Source organism: Erinaceus europaeus, chromosome 1, assembly GCF_950295315.1.
Source record: "Erinaceus europaeus chromosome 1, mEriEur2.1, whole genome shotgun sequence".
Classification (NCBI taxonomy): Eukaryota; Metazoa; Chordata; class Mammalia; order Eulipotyphla; family Erinaceidae; genus Erinaceus; species Erinaceus europaeus.
The window spans coordinates 116,612,471-116,625,809 of NC_080162.1; the positions used below are offsets into that span (position 1 = coordinate 116,612,471).

The 13,339-nt window shown below is 46.4% G+C and overlaps 1 protein-coding gene across 1 annotated transcript in view; it reads left to right on the top strand.

Moving 5' to 3' along the window:
• Positions 1–5,605: 5,605 nt before the first annotated feature.
• The window catches only part of UBE2L3 (ubiquitin conjugating enzyme E2 L3), a 48,427-nt gene continuing 40,693 nt past the window's right edge, over positions 5,606–13,339 (top strand). The window contains exon 1 of the mRNA XM_060194515.1: positions 5,606–5,713. Within this exon, the coding sequence (XP_060050498.1) occupies positions 5,687–5,713 (27 nt within the window). The 5' untranslated portion in view covers positions 5,606–5,686. The remainder of the gene's footprint in view (positions 5,714–13,339) is intronic.

Sequence of the window (13,339 nt, forward strand, 5' to 3'; positions counted from 1 at the left end):
AGCAGAGGTTCTCAAAACTCTTTTTTCCTGGACAAGGGTTTGAACAGTGCAGGAAGCATCAAGAGACTGGCCCATGGCACAGAGAGGGGGGAGCGAAGGCAGAGCTGCAGGGCCCTTCTTTCTCAGCAGCTACCCTACCAGGAATGAGAGAACCTGGTGCCTCAGCCATGCAAGCCTGGTGCTATGGCCAGTGAACTCTGTCTCCTGCCTCTCTCTAGCTCCTAGGAAGGAAGCTTCCAAGAACAGATCCTGTGAACAGACTACAAACACCCTACCCAAATCAACACAATTGTGTCTCCTGTATGGATTTTCCATTTTGCTAGCACTGATAAAATCCCCAAGTGGTGATACAGTGCTGCATGGATCTCCCTCTCTCATCTCAATTTCTCTCTGTCTCTATCCACTAATACATTAAATAAATTTAATATATATTTATTTACTGTGTAGAGACAAAGCGACATTGAGGGGCCAGCAGTGATGCACCTATTTAAGCATACACATTATGCTGTTCAAGGACTCAAGTTCAAGCCCTTGGACCTCCCCTGCTGGTAGAAAACCTCATGAGTGGTGATGCAGGTCTCTCTCCCACCTTAACTTCCCCTCCCATGTCAATTTCTCAGTCTCTATTCAATAATAAATAAATACAATTTAAAAAGACAGAGTCATTTAGAGGCAAGGGGAGAGAGCGAGAGAGTGAGTGCTGGGTTAGGTAGAATAATGGTTATGCAAAGAAACTTTAATCTCTGGTCCCCAAAGTCCCTGATTCAATCCCATGCACCACCATAAGTCAGAGCTAAGGAGTGTTCTGGTTAAAAAACAAACAAACAAATGGGCTGGGTATGGCACACATGGTTGAGCACACATGGTTGAGGACCCAGGTTCAATCCTCCAGTCCCCACCTGCAGGGGGAAAGCTTCATGAGTGGTGAAGCACGGCTGCAGGTGTCTCTGTTGTATTTCCTCTCTATCTCCCTCTACCCTCTTGATTTCTGGCCGTCTCTATACAATAAATAAAGATAATTAAAAACTAAACAAAATGAAAAAACTAGGGCTGGGTGGTGGCACACCTGTTGAGTGTATGTATTACAATACAAAAAGACCCGGGTTCAAGCCCTCAGTCCCCACCTACAGGAGGAAAGCTTCATGAGTGATGAGGCAGGTCTGTAGGTGTTTTTCTGACTCTTTCTCCCTATTTCCTCTTCCCTGTCAATTTCTGACTGTCTATCCAATAAATAAAGTAATCATTAAAAAAGAAAGCACCAACAAAAAACAAAGAAAATTCTTAGAGAAAGATACAGAGGGAGGAGAGGAGAAAAAGAGATAGAAACCTGCAACCCTGCTTCTTCCTCCCTGTTGATGTAGACCATGGGCTTGAACCCGAGTCTTTTTGCAGGCTAATATATACTCTCAAGCCTGTGTGCCATTGCCTACCTTTCATAGGCACTTTTATTTATTTTTTAATTTTATTTATTATTTTCCCTTTTGTTGCCCTTATTGTCTTTTTATTGTTGTTAGTTATTGTTGTTATTGATGTCGTCGTTGTTAGATAGGACAGAGAGAAATGGAGAGAGGAGGGGAAGACAAAGAGGGGGAGAGAAAGATAGACACCTGCAGAGCTGCTTCACTCCTGTGAAGCGACTCCCCTGCAGATGGGGAGCCGGGGGCTCCAACCGGGATCCTTACGCTGGTCCTTGCGCTTTGCGCCACGTGAGCTTAACCAGCTGCGCTACCGCCCAACTCCCACTTTCTTTTATTTTTTAAAATATTTTTTTAGTATTTATTTATTTTCCCTTTTGTTGCCCTTGCTTTTTTATTGTTGCTGTAGTTACTATTGTAGTTATTGATGTTGTCATTGTTGGATAGGGCAGAGAGAAATGGAGAAAGGAGTGTAAGACGGGAGAGACAAAGACAGACACCTGCAGACCTGCTTCACTGCTTGTGAAGCGACTTTCCTGCAGGTGGGCAGGTGGACAGCCGCAAAGGCTTGAACTGGGATCCTTATGCTGATCCTTGCGCTTCACGCCACATGTGCTTAACCCGCTGCAGTACCACCCGACTCCCTCTTTTTTATTTTTTTAAAATTTTTTTATTTATAAAAAGGAAACATTGACAAAACCATAGGATAAGAGGGGTACAGCTTCACACGATTCCCACCAACAGACCTCCATATACCAACCCCTCCCCTATAGCTTTCCTACTCTTTAACCCTCTGGGAGTATGGACCTATGGTCATTGTGGGATGCAGAAGGTTGAAGGTCTGGCTTCTGTAATTGCTTCCCCGCTGAACATGGGCATTGACAGGTCGATCCATACTCCCATCCTGTCTCTCTCTTTCCCTAGTTGGGAAGGGCCCTGGGGAAGTGGAGCTCCAAGGCACATTGGTGGGGTTGTCTGTTGAGGGAAGTCTGGTCGCATCCTGCTAGCATCTGGAACCTAGTGACTGAAAAGAGAGTTAATATACAAAGTCAAACAAACTGTTGGACAATTATGGACCTAAAGGCTGGAATAGTGCAGGTGAAGCTTTGGGTGGGGGGTCCTCTATTTTGTAGATAGCTACTAGGCATATTTTAGTTATATTTCAAAGAGCCTGTAGCTATACTAGTTTTTTTTTTTTTTTTTCCCTGAGCCTGAAATCTGATATGCAGGTGAATCCTAACTATTGTCTGGGGAGATGATGTCATGGCTGGGAAAAGGACCAGAAAGCTGGATCAGGGAAGAGAGTAGCTCCCTAATATGGGAAAAGGGTATAAATATTACTGTAAACCCCATCAATTTGATGTGATCTGGGGCCCATAATTAGCTTAGGAGCCTGTGCGACCACTACATCCCTCTAGATCTGAGCTCACATTCTGTGGTCATGAGTAGGAACATTCCATGCTGCCCCAGTATCAACCCATCTTCCTCAGTAATTTTTTAAAAATTATCTTTATTTATTGGATACAGACAGCCAGAAATCAAGAGGGAAGGGGGTGGTAGAGAGGGATAGAGACAGAGTGACTCTTGCAGCCCTGATTCACCACTTGTAAAGCTTCCCCCTGCAGGTGGGGACCTGGGGCTCAACTTGTGTCCTTAGGCATTGTAATAGTTGTGCTCAACCAGGTGCGCCACCACCTGGCCCCTCTTTTTTTAAAAAAAAAAATTTAAAGTTTTTTTAAAGTTTTTTTTTTTTGTTATCTTTATTTACTTATTGGATAGAGAAAGCTAGAAATTGAGAGAAGGGGGTGATAGAGAGAGACAGACACCTGCAGCCCTGCTTCATCACTTGTGAAGCTCTCTCTCTGCAGGTGGGGACCAGGGGCTCAAACCTGGGCCCTTGCGCACTGTAACATGCGTTCAACCAGGTGCAACACCACTTGCCCCCCCTTTTTTCCCTAAATAATTTTATTCATTTATTTTTGGATAGAGATAGAGAGAAATCGAGAGGAAGGGAGATATAGAGAAGGAGAGAGTCAAAGAGACACCTGCAGCCGTACATCACCACTCATGAAGCTGTCCCCTTGCAGGTGGAGACCAGGGGCTTGAACCTGCATCTTTGTACACTGTAATGTGTGTGTGTTCAACCGTCCACCAGGTGCGCCACCACCTGGTCCCCTGTGGGCACTTTTTTTTTTTTTTTCCCTCCAGGGTTATTGCTGGGCTCGGTGCCTGCGCCATGAATCCACCGCTCCTGGAGGCCATTTTTTCCCTTTTGTTGCCCTAGTTGTTGCAGCCTTGTTGCGGTTATTATTGCCATTGTTGACGTTGCTTTGTTGTTGGATAGGACAGAGAGAAATGGAGAGAGGAGGGGAAGACAGAGAGGGGGAGAGAAAGATAGACACCTGCAGACCTGCTTCACCGCCCGTGAGGCGACTCCCCTGCAGGTGGGGGGGGGGGGCTCAAACTGGGATTCTTACATCGGTCCTTGCGCTTTGCGCCACGTGCGCTTAACCCACTGCGCCACCGCCTACGGGCCCTTTCTCATCATCCAGTTTCCTTTTCTCTTTTAAAGGTTTTTTTTTTTTTTACCTTTTAAAAATTATTTTTATTTATTTATTGGGTAGAGACAGGTAGATATCTAGAGGGAAGGGGGGGTGATAGAGAGGGAGAAAGCGAGAGAGATTGTGAGAAAGAGCCATACATCAATCTGGTACACGTGGGATTGAATTTAGGACCTCACACTTGCGAGTCCAATGCTTTATCCACTGTGTCACATGCTGGACCAATTATTAAAAAAAAACAAACATTTTTTTTTTTCCTCCAAGGTTATTGCTGGGGCTCAATGCCTGCACTATGAATCCACTGCTCCTGGAGGCCATTTTTTCTCATTTTGTTGCCCTTGTTGTTGTAGCCTTGTTAAGGTTATTATTATTGTTGTTGATGTCATTCGTTGTTGGACAGGACAGAGAGAAATGGAGAGAGGAGGGGAAGACAGAGAGGGGGAGAGAAAGAGACACCTGCAGACCTGCTTCACTGCCTGTGAAGTGACTCCCCTGCAGGTGGGGAGCCAGGGGATGGAACCGGGATCCTTCCGCTGGTCCTTGCGTTCTGCACCACACTCGTTGTGCTACCTCCCGACCCCAACAAAACAGATTTTGAGGGAGAGAGAGACACACATTGTATTGCATATGCATTTTCAGGATTTGAACTCAAGACCATGAGAATTCAAAGGCTTTATCCAGTGAGCCACTCCCTGGGAAACTCATCCAGTTTCCTTTTCTTCCTTCTTTTTTGAAATGTCATTTGTATCTTTAATTTAATTTTTTAAAGAGAGAATGAACCAGATAGGTGCTGCTGGGGATTGAACGTGGGACCTCATGATTGAGAATCCAATGCTTTATCCATTGTGCCACTTCCCAGACCACTAATTTTATTTTATTATCTGTATTTATTTATTGGACTAAGAAAGCTAGAAAGAGAGGTGAGAGGGAGAGAAACAGAGAGATATCTGTAGCTCTGTGTCACCACTTGCAAAGCTTTCCCTCTGCAGGTGGGGGCCGGGGGCTCGAACCTGGTCCTTGTGCCTTGTATCGTGTGTTTAACCTTGTGCGCGAGCACCCAGCCCCTCATCCAATTTTTTCTTTTTTTGTTTTTGTTTTGACCAGAGCACTGCTCAGCTCTCGTTTATGGTGGTGCAAGGGATTGAACCTGGGACATCAGAGCCTCAGACATGAGTGATTTTTAAAAATATTTTATTTAGTTTATTTTAATAAGAAAGAGTAAATACAGAGGGAAAGATACCAAGAGAAAGGGACCAGCACACTGCTCAGTTCTGGCTTATGGTGAGGCCAGGGATCAAACCTGGGACTTCAGAGCCTCAGGCTTGAAAGGCTTTTGCATAACCATTGTGCTGTCTCCCCAGCCCCTGTCTTTTTGCAGAACCATTATGCTATCTACCCTTGCCCTCATCCAGTTTTCTTTACAACGTTCAGCAATACGTGAAACAATCTTGACTATTATGTGATCTTTTGCAGTAGTTTCTCCTGTGCACCTACTACGTTCCAGGCACTGTTGGTTAATTGTCATCAGATTAGAAGGCATAGTAGTCAAAATCCGTGGCTGTCCGGTCCATCAGTGGCAAACACACAGTAGGCGCGGTGCACGTCGTGCGCGCCCCGCCCTCGCCCCGCCCCCACTCCAGGAAGTGCGGGGGCTACGGCCGCCCGGCTGGCTGCAATGCATTCTGGGAACGCAGCAGCACCAGATCCAAGATGGCGGCCAGCAGGAGGCTGATGAAGGTAAAGGCCATTCTCCGCCGCCGGTCGGGCCGGGGGCGGCGTCCGGGGTTCGGGGTGCCCGCGACAGGCCTGGGATCTTCTGAGCATCTCTGTGCGGCCCCCCGCTCCGCGTGGACCCACCGTCCCGCCCCGGGCCGCGCGCGGGCTGAGGGAGCTAACCGGGCCGCCTAGGCCGCAGCCTGGGCGGGAGAGTCAGGCCGCGCTCGAAGCCGCCGTCGACCCCACTGCCCGGCCCGGGGCGTCTCCGCCCGCAGCCCGGCCCGGTCCTTTGCCCGCAGCCACCGTCTCCCGGGCCGCGGGTCGGTGTGGAGAGGGAGCCCGGGCCCGGAGGTCCTCATGGGGCGCCCCCGGGAAGAGGCCCCGCCCTGGGCCGCAGCGCCCCGGCTGAGAGTTCCGCTCGGCGGGCGGTGGGACACTCGGGCGGGGCGGGGGAGACCGACCGACGGACAGTCAGGTCCGTGCGTTGGTCGGGTCCTTAGCAAACTGTCGCCTTGCGGCTGCAGAGTCACCAGGCTGGCAAGTTGCAGGGCGCGGGGGGCGGCCCCGAGCCCGCGCCCTTCGTCGTTGCCTCCCCGGCTCCTTCCCCGTCCACACTTAGTCATCACGATCATCTTTTTCCCTGATGAAGCCAAGGGCCGTGTTCTGTCCCCCTGGGGTGGGGGGTGACCTGAGTCGTGGGAAATCAGAACGGGCCAAAGTTTATGAAGAAGAATAATAACTTTGTATCTCGAATGCAGCGAGCTTCCTCCTCACTCGCTGGCTCCTTTCTGGTGAGGAGCCCCAGCTTCCCCGCGGAGTGTGCAGGAGGGCCTGCAGCCGCCTTCCAGCCCGAGCAGCTCACAGTGCTGGGGGAGAACCAGACGTTGAACTTGGAAGTCTCAGCCTCTGACCCTTTCTGGGGATGCTTCCTGCCTTGTGTTCGCAGGGGTGGAGACATTTAACTTCACAAAACTTCATTGGAAGTGGGCGCCAAAGAGGAGTTAGCTGACTCCACCAGCCCTCTCTCATCGCCTCTCTCTCAGTGGCAGCGCTCACTGTTCACCTGGTCACACCCACGGAAGGACTGTTATTTTTCCACTTTGTTCCCCGTATCTTTAAACCTGTGGATTTTACTTTAGAAACGTGTTGGCTATTCTCCCCCAGTCTTACTTAAATACGCTCCTGTGGTCTCTGCTTCTTTGACTCCCTTTCCGGGAACAACAGAGTTATTTTTCTGAAGGAAGTATTTAATCCTTTCACTTTCACTGTTAAAAATTTCCCTGGTTTTAAGTAATGTCATATGCAGTGTTCATGGCTGAGGCACTGAAAGTTCCAGGTTAAATCTGCAGTACAACCATAAACCAGAGCTGAACAGTGCTTCTGTTTGGGAAGAAGAAAAAAAAAAAACAACTCTAGTTTTGTCCTCAGCAGTTAACTCTAACTTCTGCTTGACTGTATGACCCTTCCTATTTTACATACATTTTGTTTTATTTTAATGAGAGGTGCAGAGAGAAAGATACACACATGCCAGGACACTGCTCAGCTCTCATTTATGGTGCAGGAGATTGAACATGGAAATTTTTTAAACTATTTTTTGTCTTTTTTTTTTGAGAGAGAAATGGAAAGAGGAGAAGGCAGAGAGGGGGAGAGAAAGATACCTGCAGTCCTGGTTCACTGCCTGTGAAGGGACTCCCCCGCAGGTGGGGATCCGGGATCCCTGAGCTCAAACCGGGATCCCTACGCTAGTCCTTGCGCTTTACGCCATGTGCGCTTAACCGGCTGCACTACTGCCCGACTCACTAAATATTTTGTACCTATTTATTTATTGGATATAGACTGCCAGAAATCAAGAAGGAAGGGAGGGTGATAGAGAGGGAGAAAGACAGAGGACACTTGCAGCACTGCTTTACCACTCACAAAGCTTTCTCCCTGCAGGTGGAGATTGGAGGCTCGAACCTGGGTCCTTGCACATTGTAACGTGTGCTTAACCAGGTGCGCCACCATCTACCCGAACATGTAACTTTGGAGCTCTAGGCATGAATGTTGTTTTGAGTAACCATTATGCTATCTCCTTCACCCTGTGAGGCCTTTCTTAGGCTGACTGAATGTAACTTTGTCTCCTGCCCTTTGGTTTCCCATGGTCATTTAACCTAACCACAATAGCCACCTTTTTTTTGTTTGTTTGTTTTGTTTTGTCTTGTTTCATTCTCACACTATACTCCACATACATGACCATGATATATGCATTATATATTAGTGAGAGTGAGAAAACTAGAGCATCACTCCAGCACATGATGCAATGGCAGCGATTGACTTGGGACTTAATGCTCCTTTAAAAAAATTATTTGTTTTGGGCAGGGGTAGATAGCATAATGGTTATGCAAAGAGTCTCTCATGCCTGAGCCTCCAGAGTCCCAGGTTCAATCCCCCGCACCACCATAAGCCAGAGCTGAGTGGTGCTCTGGTTAAGAAAAAAAAAGTTCTAAATGTCATTTATCTATTGTTTACATACAGAGAGCCAACAAGAGAATAGGACAGGAAGAGAAAGTATAGTACTGAAGTTTCCTTAAGTGCAGGGGGAGCTGGACTAGAACCTGGGTCACACACGTGGCAGAGTAGTACACTTTCTTTTTTTTTTTTTTTAATTTTTTTTAATTAATTAATTAATTTTATTTATTTATTCCCTTTTGTTGCCCTTGTTGTTTTATTGTTGTAGTTATTATTGTTGTTGTCGTCGTTGGATAGGACAGAGAGAAATGGAGAGAGGAGGGGAAGACAGAGGAGGAGAGAATATAGATAGACACCTGCAGACCTGCTTCACCGCCTGTGAAGCGACTCCCCTGTAGGTGGGGAGCCGGGGTTCAAACCGGGATCCTTATGCCGGTCCTTGTGCTTTGCGCCACCTGCGCTTAACCCGCTGCGCTACAGCCCGACTCCCAGTAGTACACTTTCTATGTGAGCTATTGTACCAGCCCAGGATGTATTAATGAGGTGTGTGGGGGGATCAGAGTATCCATCTGACATGCAGCACCAGGGGAATCCAACTGGGGGCATCATGTTTGTAAGTACAGCACCCTGGCCACTGCACAATTTCGCAGGTTGCTGTATACTCTCAAAAAAAGGGGGGGTGGGGGTGGCACATCTGGTTGAGTGCACGTGGACTTGGGTTTATTCCCCACCTACAGGGGGGAAGCTTTATGAGTGGTGAAGCAGGTCTGCAGCTGTCTCTTTCCTCCCTCTATCTCCCTTTTACTCTCAATTTCTCTCTGTGATATCAAATAAAATAAAAAGGTGGGGGGAATGTCTGCAGTGTGTGGTAGATTTTGTAGTGTTCACACTAAGCTAAGCTCTAGCAATAACCTTGGTGGCAATTAAAAAAAAAATTAAAGGGTGGGCGTAGATAGCACAGTGGTTATGCAAAGAGACTTCCATGCCTGAGACCCTAATGTTGCAGGTTCAATCCCCCATACCACTATAAGCCAGAGCTGAGCAGTGCTCTGGTTAAAAAAAAAAAAAAAAAAAGATTTAATTAATTAATTAAGAGCAGAGGAGATAGTATAAAGCTGAAGCTCCAAGGTTCCAAGTTCAGTACCCCCATCACCTATAATCCAGAGCTGAGCAGTGTTCTGGGGGGATATATATGAGAAAGCTCACTGCTTTCTCATGGGCACCATCTTGTTAATTGCCACCAGAGTTAGTTTTTATTTCTAAAGAAAACTTTTCTCTAAAAGGCTTTTATTAAAAAAAATTTTTGTTGTTGTTGTCTTTGCTTATTTGATAGAGACAGCCAGAAATTGAGAGGAAGGGGAATATAGAGAGTGAGAGAGACTGACACCTGCAGCCGTGCTTTACCACTTGTGAGGCTTTCTTCCTGCAGGTGTGGACCAGGGGCTTGAACCTGGGTCATTGTGCATTGTAACATGTGCACTCAGCCAGGTGTGGCACCATCTGGCCCCCTTTTATTTATTTATTTATTTATTTTAAATATTTATTTTATTTATTTATTCCCTTTTGTTGCCCTTGTTGTTTTATTGTTGTAGTTATTATTGTTGTTGTCGTTGTTGGATAGGACAGAGAGAAATGGAGAGAGGAGGGGAAGACAGAGAGGAGGAGAGAAAGATAGACACCTGCAGACCTGCTTCACCGCCTGTGAAGCGACTCCCCTGCAGGTGGGGAGCCGGGGTTCGAACCGGGATCCTGACGCCGGTCCTTGTGCTTTGCGCCACCTGCGCTTAACCCGCTGTGCTACAGCCCGACTCCCTTATTTATTTGTTAATGAGAAAGGAGGAGAGAGAAAGCCAGACATCATTCTGGTACATGTGCTGCCAGGGACTGAACTTGGGACCTCATGGTTGAGAGTCCAGTGCTTTTTCCACTGTTACCGATGGCCTTTTCCTCATTCCCCTCCCCCCTTTTGTCTTTGTTTTATTTTAATAGGAGATGCTGAGATAGGGGATGGGGAGAGAGATGACTACATACCTACTTGAGCACTTGAAGTGCCACCTCTGCAGATGAGCGAGAGATTGAACCCCAGTACTTGCGCATGGTGCAGTGTGTGCTCAACTAGGTGTCCTACCACTCTGCCTCCAATTTTTTTCTTTCCTTTTTCTTTTTCTTTTTTTGCCTCCAGGGTTATTGCTGGGTCTTGGTACCTACACTATGAATTCACTGCTCCTGGAGGCCATTTTTATCCCCATTTTTATTGCCCCTGTTGTTTTTTTATTGTTGCCATTGCTGCTGTTGTTGTTGTTGTATAGGACAGAGAGAAGTCAAGAGAAGAGGGGAAGATAGAGGGAGAGAAAGATAGACATGCAGACCTGCTTCACTGCTTGTGAAGCGACTCCCCTGCAGGTGCTGGGGGCTTGAACCGGGATCCTTAGGTCGTATCTTGTGCTTTGCGCCATGTGTGCTTAACCTGCTATGCTACTGCCTGGCCTCCTTCCTTTTTCTTTTTTTAGATTTATTTTATATGAGAGAGTTACCAGATGGTACTGGAGATGGAACTTTAAGCCTCTGGACATCAAGCATGCACGTTTGGTGATCTAACCAACTGAGTTATCTTCCCAGCCCACCTTTTTTGGAGGTAGGGGTTAGGGGGGAGCACTGTCAGAATTTCACTGCTCTTGGTCAGCCTTGTCAGATACATAGAGGGAGGGAGCTAGGGAAAAATAAAAGATACACAGCACCTAAGCCACCTTCAGTATGGTGGGGCCAGGGCTCAGACATGGGTCTTATACATTATCCAGGTGAATTATGTTGTAGGCTCTTATCATCATGGCTTTTAAATTTGATTTTGTGTTTCAAAAAAATTGAAGCAGACAGTAAGCTAGTGTGCTTGCTTTGTCATGCTCTGTGTGACCCAGGTTTGACCCCAGCCTTACTGTAGCCACCTTGGTGGCAGTGCAATAGATAAAACATCGAACTCGACAACTGTTAAGATCCCTAGTTCTATCCCCAGGATGACATTTGCCAGAATGCTGCTCTGGTTCTCTCTAATAAATAACACTTCAAAACAAAAAAGCTATATAAAGTGACCTAGTACTTTACTATTCACTATTATAATATTTACCCCTAAGTGCCTTTGTTTATTTATTTTTGGGTCACCTCAGGGACTTCATTCCTCCAGGCTGACTTTTTCAGGTAGAAAGGCAGAGAGAGGAAAGAGAAAGACACTACACCACCAAAGCTTCCTTTAACTGGAGGTGGAAGCTGAGCTCAAATCTGGATCATGCACTTGGCAAAACAGTGCACTATCCAAGTGAGCTTGGATATTTTGCCAGCCCATAAGCAAGCCCCTCCCTTCCATTCTTTCACTTTTTCTTTTCATTTTTTTCCTGTCAGTCAAGCCTCACTGCTCCAGGTCAAAATTTTCAGACAGACAGAAATAGAGAGAGAGAGAGAGACAGAAAAGCATCACAGTATCAAAGCTGCCTTTGATATAATGGGAATGCTCAGATTCTGTAACTCTGCTCTATTTTAAATAAATAATTAAAAATAATAATTCTAAACAAATATGAACTATGAGAAAGTAAAAACCAGAAAGCACATTGAATGTCTTCATTTAATTAAAGTTGAATGTAAAAGTCAGTTTGAGCTTTGTTATAGATAGAAATTTCTTAGAGGGAGTTGGGTGGTAGCACAGTGGGTTAAGCGCACGCGGCGCAAAGCGCAAGGACCGGCGTAAAGATCCCGGTTCGAGCCCCCGGCTCCCCACCTGCAGGGGAGTCTCTTCACAGGCGGTGAAGCAGGTCTGCAGGTGTCTGTCTTTCTCTCCCCCCTCTGTCTTCCTCTTCTCCCTCCATTTCTCTCTGTCCTATCCAACAACGACAACAATAAAACAACAAGGGCAACAAAAGGGAATAAATAAATAAAATCTTTAAAAAAAAAAAGAAATTTCTTAGAATTACATTACTTAAGGGAGTCAGGCTGTAGTGCACCAGGTTAAGCACAGGTGGTGCAAAGCACAAGGACCAGCTTAAGGATCTGGGTCTGAGCCCCCCGGCTCCCCACCTTCAGGGTTTTGCTTTGCAAGAGGTGAAGCAGGTCTGCAGGTGTCTCTTTCTCTCCTCCTCTCTGTCTTCCCCTCTTTCTGAATTCTTTTTAGAAATTACCATGTTAATAAAACATTAAGTACATTTTAATTTTCCAAGTGCTCATTTAGCATTGATGTCAAACCAGATTGTAACAGTTTCTTCAGTAATGACAGGAATAGCTACAAAAGTGAAACCTATAGTTTCACTATGGTGTGACTGGGGAAAATTCATTGTAATCCTGATCATTTCTTCTTTTCTTTTTGTTTTACCTGAACACTGCTCAGCTCTGGTTTATGATGGTCTGGTGGATTGAACCTGGGACTTTGTAGCCTCAGGCATGAGTCTCTTTGTAGAACCATTATGCTGTCTACCCTGCCCATCCTGATCATTTCTTTTCAGCTTCTCAGTTGCACATGTAGGTCTCTCCAGATGGATTTTCTCCATGGGGAAATTTATAGATTTAAGGGAAGGATGGTAACCTTTTACTAAGTGTTATGTTGTAATTGTTGAGATAAGTAAGGGGTTTAGGTTTGTGGGAATTCCTCCCCCCCACCCCCCCGGGTTATCACTGGGACTTGATGCCTGCATGATGATTTTACTACTCCTGACAGCCTGCAAACCCCCCCCCCCCCCATAGAGACAGTGAGGGGAAGGGTTACTTGCAGCAGGGCTTCATTACTTGTGAAGCTTCTCTGTAGGTGGTGACCTAGAACTTGAATCCAGGTCTTCATGCATGGTAACATGTGCACTCTTCTGGTGTGACACCACCCAGCAGGACCTATGACAGCCTTCTAATGATGAGTGAATAATGTTTGCCCAGAACTCCATATTGGTTACTTTCTCTGAGGCCAGAAGCACATGTGGATGAGTAGGAGGATTCATTAAATAACAATTTATTCCATAGAATTCATCTCACTAAGCAGTGAATGAGTTCTCCAGTATGGTTTCTATTCACTTCTTCTTCTTCTAGCGTTTGCCCTTCTTCCGTAGCCAGTCAACAGCGTCAGGTTGAGCCTGATGTAAAGTTTCGAGACCTCCTTTGAATCTGGATAGGTGGCAGTCGTTGACTATGTGGGTCATAGTCTGTCTGTAGCCGCAGGGGCAGTTCGGGTCG